General features: G+C 36.1%; 1 protein-coding gene across 1 annotated transcript; it reads right to left on the bottom strand.

Moving 5' to 3' along the window:
- Nucleotides 1–258: 258 nt before the first annotated feature.
- LOC102399960 (olfactory receptor 5AC1) lies at nucleotides 259–1182 on the bottom strand. The gene has a single exon (XM_006074564.4). It carries the CDS (start codon nucleotides 1177–1179, stop codon nucleotides 259–261), a length of 921 nt encoding a protein of 306 aa, XP_006074626.3. The 5' UTR covers nucleotides 1180–1182.
- Between the last annotated feature and the right edge of the window lie 6805 nt (nucleotides 1183–7987).

Raw genomic sequence — 7987 nt, 5'->3', positions numbered from 1 at the left:
GTGATTTGGGAACTGCAGTTTCATTCATAATGGATTTAAACCAACAACAAGTCAGTGATACCTTACTCTGTTCATCAGTTATTTTGAGGGCCTAGGTTCACTTATAACTAAGGCAATCATATCTAGTCTAAATATTGCTATTAATTGATTTAACAACTACTTAGCTTGCCCCTGTGTGCAAAACCCAGGTCCAGTTATTATACTTTATGTAAATGGAGAGTAAAAAGGAAAGACTATGAACATTTTTTAAATAAATGTTTATTTTTTTATTATTTTTCTAAGTGCACCTAAAACTTCCTTGTTTCTTAGACTATATATAAAAGGGTTTAGCATGGGAATTATAATTGTGTAGAACAGTGAATACATTTTATCCTGATATTGATCCTGGCCAGACCCTGGACGCACATACATGAAGAAGAGAGTGCCATAGAACAAGGAAACAGAGAGCAGGTGGGCACCGCACGTGGAGAAGGCTTTGCTCCTGCCCTTTTCAGATTTCTTTTCCAGGATGGCAAAAAGGACACAGGTATAAGAGACTATAATACCCATAAAAGTAGAAGCCTGTACAAAAGCGGCAAAAATAAAAAGTACCAAAGCATTAATAGATGGATCAGTGCAAGAAATTGTAAAAAGTGGCAAGATTTCACAGTAGAAATGATGTATTGTATTAGACCTGCAGAAAGTTAATCTAGATAATAATCCTACATGTATTATAGGATGCAGAAAACCAATTGCATATGATGCACTTATCAAGCAAGTGCAGAGTCTGTTGGACATCACCACTGGGTAAAGTAAGGGGCTGCATATGGCTGCATAGCGGTCATAGGCCATCACCACCAGGAGGAAACATTCTGTGGTGGCACTGGAACCAAAAAAATAGTATTGGGCCATGCACTCATAGAGAGACATCATTTGACTCTTGTCTAAGGTGTTGACAAGCATCTTGGGAGTCACAGAAGATGAAGAGCAAGCATCTGCAAAGGCCAAGCTGCCTAGGAATGAGTACATGGGGGTGTGAAGATGGGGGTCCTTCCAGATGAGAAAGATCAGTCCAAGGTTGCCTGCCATGGTGGTGAGGTAGATGACCAGGAACACCAGGAACAGGGGGACCTGCAGCCCTGGGAGATCTGTGAGTCCTGTGAGAACAAACTCCATCACCAGAGTCTTGTTTGCCTCCATCACATCCACTCAGGCTATCACTGCAATGGAGAATTGAAAGGAAAAACATTAATCAAGGTTCATGAAAACTTACAGTGGATTGCAATTTCATATTTCTACATTTCAGATGCCCTTTACTGAACAAATATAAAGGTATAGGGTCTTTCTTTTTTAAAACACACTTAAGAGTGTTAGTATTAGTCGCTCCATCATTTCCAACTCTTTGTGAGCCCATGGACTGTACCCCACCAGGCTCCTCTGTCCATGGAATTCTCCAGGCAAGAATACTGGATGAGTAGCCTTCCCTTCGCCATGGTATCTTCCTGACCCAGGGATTGAATGCAAGTGTCCTACATTGCAGGCAGATTCTTAAATGTCTGAGCTACCAGGGAAATCCCTAAGAGTATTAAGTGTATTATAAAGAATTTTGAGGAGGAAGGAGTTTTTTAAAGGTTTTAAAAATATATACATTTACTTAAAGGTTTATGGAGTAAAATGTTAACACCACTTGACTTAGTCCATAACTTTTACTCATTAATACCTTAAAATTGAATGTACTCCCAGTGAAATGTACAAAGTTAAGAATAAAAAGTATATAGTATGTTTTAGTCTATAATCTCCAAAAAGTGAAAACTGTTGAAGTTCAAGAGTGTTTTCACTCTTTCTTAAAAACTCAATTGTAACTCTTCTATTGAATCAAAAAATTGAGCTACACCTTTGTACTACTGATTATGTTTTATTATTTCCTATTAAGACATTAATGGGTAAAGTAGTAATATAGTAAGTTAAAATTTCATTTTTGCTGTGTCCTATCCATTACCATTATGTTGTTTGATTGTGTATTCATAAAAAATTACCCCAAATTCCTAATAGACTCTTTTGGTTATACATACCTCAAAGTAAAACCATAAAACCAAATTTCAAATAGATTCTTTTTAATTTCACTGAATAAATTCTCTTATGTGAGCATAATCATTCATTCAGTCATCAAACATTTATTTAGTTCTTCCTAAGCTAGAACACTGTTCTTCCTAGCTTAGTCATTCACAGAAATTTTACTCAGCATTTTACCAGTAAAGCTAAAATAAGCCCTCCTTTAAGAAGTAGAGCAGAGAAGGCAATGGCACCCCACTCCAGTACTCTTGCCTGGAAAATCCCATGGATGGAGGAGCCTGGAAGGCTGCAGTCCATGGGGTCGCTGAGGGTCGAACATGACTGAGTGACTTCACTAAGAAGTAGAGGCAGAGGGGGCGGGTCGGGGGGAGGTTGGGGGAGAAGAATCTAAGGGCTAGGGCAGTACATGCCAATGTAGACAGTTATCATGCAGTTAATCAAGAATGTTTTTAATATGTCAGAAGCATATAATTCCAAAACAATTATAAGAATTTTCCTTCCCTTCCTTTTTTGAGATTACAAGTGAAACTGTCAAAGTCAGGATAGAATGTAACATTATTAAAGACACCACAGTAGAAAAAATAGTCAGTGTTTTGAATATCTGGAGTCAAATAATAAAAACCTAAATTTTGTTTAAATCCCAATCAAATGAGGGAGAAAATAAAACACATTAATAGGCAGTGGCTAATATTAAGATGGAGAAGGCAACAGCACCCACTCCAGTACTCTTCCGTGGAAAATCCCATGGACGGAGGAGCCTGTGGGCTGTAGTCCATAGGGTCGCTAAGAGTCGGGCACGACTGAGCGACTTCACTTTCACTTTTCACTTTCATGCATTGGAGAAGGAAATGGCAACCCACTCGTGTTCTTGCCTGGAGAATCCCAGGGACAGGGGAGCCTAGTAGACTGCCGTCTATGGGGTCGCACAGAGTTGGACACGACTGAAGCGGATTAGCAGCAGCAACATTAAGATAGGTAAGGAGAAAAGTGCTCCAAATTACACATGTATTAATACCTGTTAACTGTATAGTCCTGGGAAGCAAATGCACAGGCTAGATCCTATGCAAACCCCAGGGTAAACCTAAGTCTGCATCATTACAATGCATTTTATCAACAACAAAGAGTATACATTTCTGAACATAAAATGTATTTGGCACATCTACATCCTTGCCTTAGTTAGCTGAAGAAGGGTCTAGCCTTTTACAAACAGCCGATCTAAGTATATAACCATACAAGGGAATACATGTAAGACTTGAATGCACAGTTCCCTGACTTTTATTACATATCCAGTCATGTGGTAGTCATTCCAGCACAAATTTTTATTTCTATAACCTAGTTACCAATTCTTCAGAATGTAACTTAAGATTTCACTAGAAGTCTATGCTAGCCTGAAACATTTTCTGAAAGTGCCTACACTGCATTTCAAAAAACAAAGAAACAATGTAGAAAATTTGAGGAAGATAGGGTTTGTGAATTCAGTTCTAACAAGATAAATATTTGAACAGTAAATTTGTATAGAAGAATTGGGGTGTTTTCTTCAGGAAGGAACCTAGAGGTTTCTTTTTTCTTTTAAAAGGGGGGGCTGTGTTGAGGAGAACAGTTCTGCAACTTCATAAGAGTTGGGGAAAAAAAACTTGTTTGAGATTTATATTAGACTTTCAGAAGGGCTGGTAGCAGTGGCAGTAGTCATTTATGAGTAAGCACGCTGCTGCGTATCACTGAAAGGGGCAGATTATCTTCATTTTACACTCTGCCCAGAATATGATAATGAGATGTGGCTTAGGGTAGATACAATGAACTCCTTTCTGCCTGTCTCCAGAGAAATACAATCTAAACGAGGACCAGGTTGAAGACAAAGGCCGTGACGCGTCTTAAAAGCTCTCTATGATTCATCATTGTTGGCAAAACTTCCAAATTTTGTGACAATATGGTAAAGGCTAGAATGAATTCCTCTTTTACAGACATTCATAAATAGATTGGCTCAGTAACTCATCTTCTTGGCAAAAGAAAATGTTTACAAAAATGTAACAAAATTTCTGAAGCTTTGAGTCTCAATTCCACCTCTGAATTACTAAACGATTATACCTAAGCCACTTTGTGACCTTATTCTAAGATTCTCATCTGTAGTGCTGGATTCTCTAAGGAACATCTGTCCACAGTTTGAGTCTGTGACTCCTCTTCGCTATTTAAGTAGCAGAGAATGTAAGTTAAGCCCACAGGCTCAAATTCATATGCATGAATTCAAATCTACAAATTCATTCTACAGGTATATAGCTTGCATCCATAAGGTTCAGAGGATTGAATATAATAGTTTTTTAACTATTCAGAATTGCTCTGTCTTCCATTTGCTAGATAAGTGAAAATTTTTTTGGATATTTTGACAACTCCTGAGAAACTTTTGGTACTAAAATTATATACCCTATCACTTTTTATTATGGGAAGAATAATGACAATAAAGCATAGCATTCTTACCCAATCCCAATAAGAGGATGCAAAGATGCCATAAAATGTAAATTTTCATAAAGAACTCAAAATGCAAAAACAAAAAATGTCAAAAACAGTTATTCATCTCATATTAATCTTCATTGAGAAATTCAGTTTAGAAGGACAGGTATTTATATCCTCCCATCTTCAAATCTGTTTGTGAACATAATATTGAAACTCCCTCAATGCTCCCAAAAGATTCCCTGTAGAATAAAGTCAGTCTACTGGGCATTACAGGTTAATCAACATATCATTTTGAACATACTCTTTTGCAGTTATTATTTTTATAGCTTCTTTCATTCTTCTAAAAGCAATTTCAGTTTAATACTAAACAATGGCAACCTAATTGTTAAGTTAACATAAAAAGGTAGGAAAGCACAAAGAAAACAAATTGCTATAATCTCACTTAATCACTGAAAAATACAGTTAACTTTTGGGGTATTTTTTCTTCTACCTGTAACCAATGCATGTAGGACTATTGGTGTATTAACATATATATATATATATTATACATACATTTATATATAATTAATTTTAAAATTATATGATTATGATTCTGCTATACATATTTTTAACAAATTATTTTAATTGAATAACACATCCTTTCTATTTTCCTGTGCTCTTAGTTTGAAAAACTTGTGGGTTGTCTCTCTGGCTATATCAATTTTACAAAACTCTATAGTTATAAAGTTATAGAGACGAAGCTAATTTGTCCAAATATGTGTGTGATGTTAAGGATTTTCTTTCAACAAATCTTCAATGGACTTCCTGATTTACACTACAAATTTTGAAATTACTAATTTCCCAAATTTTATACTACCACAAAGAAATTTATTATATAGTTGGCCCTTGAACAACACAGGTTTGAGTGCCCAGTCCACTTATACTCAGGTTTTTTCCCATGTTAAATTCTATAGCACTACACAATCTGCTGTTGGTCATAACCATGGTGGCAGAACCATGATTACAAAGCGACCATATTTTCAGAGGGCCAGCTATAAGTTAGACCAGATTTTCAAGAGAACAGAGGGTCATCACTCCTAACCAGCATTATTCAGGGGTCAAGTGTATATAAATATATAGGTATACACATATTCATATATATGCACAAATACACAGATTCACATAATTATGTTTAACTATTAATATATCTATATTTACGATTGAACTTGGTAAGAAATATGCCTGACCTTATATATTTGGCAGAAATGTAAAACTACCGAAAAGCATAAACATTTGTTTAATATATGAAAATTCATCATTTTACCTAAATTGGAAGAATTGAAATCTAGTAAAGGTGTTAATTTTACCAAATTAATATATAAGTTATATGCAATCTCAAAAAAGAAAAATTGGAAGATAGTTTGATTAGTGAATGTTAATTCATCAGGAATCAAATTGGTTTTTTACACGTCAAAAGAATTTTACCAAAAAAGTAAAGACCAGAGATGTTCCCTGCTCAATATTGCAAAATATCATAAAGTTAACTAACAATTGAAACTATGTTTGATGTCATCAAAGTTCATTATGAGTACAAATTCACTAAAATGTGATAGTCTGCTTCTATTATGGAAAGAAAGAATATCAAATGTTATTGAAAGCATAGACTTTTAAAGACAGACTTGGGATCAAAACTGGCTTTGCCTCTAAAACTGTGACCAATAAATTCTGTAAGCCCTGATTTTCTCATTTTGAAAGAAAGTTAATAATGTGTACTTATAGGATTGTTGATTTGCACTTACAGTATTGTTGCAAAAATCAGATGAGAGGATAAACAACAAGTCTTAGCGTTGTACTTGACAGGTAGCAAAGGCTCATTAAATATTAACTTTATTTGTGTTGGTATTCTATTTATTCATAAATAAAACAGCTAAGCTCTTTTGTTAGGGAAAGGTATTTTGGGTGAGCAGAATTGAAATAGTGCTAACTGCTGAAAATGATAGTTTAACTTTGTACGTAAAACAACTTTTACATCTAGCTCATGCCATCTGCAACTTGGCACAGAAACCAGAAAAGTCAGAAAAGTGATTTTTGTGGAGTAAATGAGACATATCACTTGAATGAAAAAAAACCTATAAGATTTACATATTACACTTATTTATCTTACTGAAGTATAGTTGATTAACAGTGTTAAATTAGTTTCAGGTATAAAATGGTGATTCTATATTTTTATAGATTATACTACATTTAATTTATCATCAAATATTGGCTACAGTCTCTGTGCTGTACAGTATCTCCTTGTAGCTTATTAATAATATGCATGGTATTTTGTCCCTCTTAATTCCCTACCCCTCTATTGATCCACTGCCCTTCCCTCTCCTTCCACCCTCCAATAGCCCCTAGTTTGTTTACATCTGTGAGCCTACTTCTATTTTGTTATATTTATTAATTTGTCTTATTTATTAGGCTCCACATATAAGTGAAAGTATGCACCATTTGTCTTTCTCTGTCTGACTTATTTCACTAAGCATCATACCATCCAGGTCTATCCATGTTGTTTCAAAAGGAAGGTCTTCATTTTTTATGACTGGGTAGTATTCCATTGTGTATACATGCCATATCTTCTTTATCATCTGTTTATGGGCTCTAAGCTTTCTTTCACATCTCGGATATTGTAAATAATGCTGCTATGAACATTGTCGTTATTCAATCACTCAGTTGTGTCGGACTCTTTGCCGCCCAGTGGACTGCAGCACACCAGGTTTCCCTGTCCTTCATCTCTCCCTGAGTTTGCGAAAACTCATGTCCATTGAGTTGATGATGCCATTCAACCATCTCATCTCGTCTCCTTTTTCTCCTACCCTCAATCTTTCCCGGCATAGGGTCTTTTCCAGTGAGTCAGTTCTTCACATCAGGGGGCCAAAGTATTGGAGCTTCAACTTCAGCTTCAGTCCTTCCAATGAATATTCAAGGTTTATTTCCTTTAGGATTGACTGGTTTGATCTCCTTTCTGTCCAAGGGATTCTCAAGTGTCATCTCCAGCACCACAGTTTGAAAGTATCAATTCTTTGATGCTCAGCCTTAATTATGGTCCAAATCTCATAGCCATGGGCTTCCTCTGTGGCTCAGCTGGTAAAGAATTCACCTGCAATGTGGGAAACCTGGGTTCAATCCCTGGGTTGGGAAGATCCCCTGGAGAAGGGAAAGGCTACCCACTCCAGTATTCTGGCCTAGTGAATTCCATGGACTGTATAGTCCGTGGGGTCACAAAGAGTTGGACACAACTGAGCGACTTTCACTTTCACTCATATCCATACATGACTACTGGAAAACCAATAGTTTTGACTATAAGAACCTCTGTCAGCAAAGTGATCTCTTTGCTTTTTAGAACACTGTCTAGGTTTGTCATAGCTTTTCTTCCAAGGAGCAAGCATCTTTTAATTTCATGGCTGCAGTCACCATCTGCAGTGATTTTGGAGTCCAGGAAAATAAAGTCTGTCACTGTATCTCT

Source organism: Bubalus bubalis, chromosome 1 (genome assembly GCF_019923935.1).
Source record: "Bubalus bubalis isolate 160015118507 breed Murrah chromosome 1, NDDB_SH_1, whole genome shotgun sequence".
Taxonomy (NCBI): domain Eukaryota; kingdom Metazoa; phylum Chordata; class Mammalia; order Artiodactyla; family Bovidae; genus Bubalus; species Bubalus bubalis.
Note: the sequence above shows the minus strand (reverse complement) of the source record. Positions and strands in the feature narration are given on the sequence as shown.

Excerpts from the sequence above, each read along its gene's own strand:
- LOC102399960 (XM_006074564.4), bottom strand. The coding sequence starts at position 1,179 with ATGGAGGCAAACAAGACTCTGGTGATGGAGTTTGTTCTCACAGGACTC.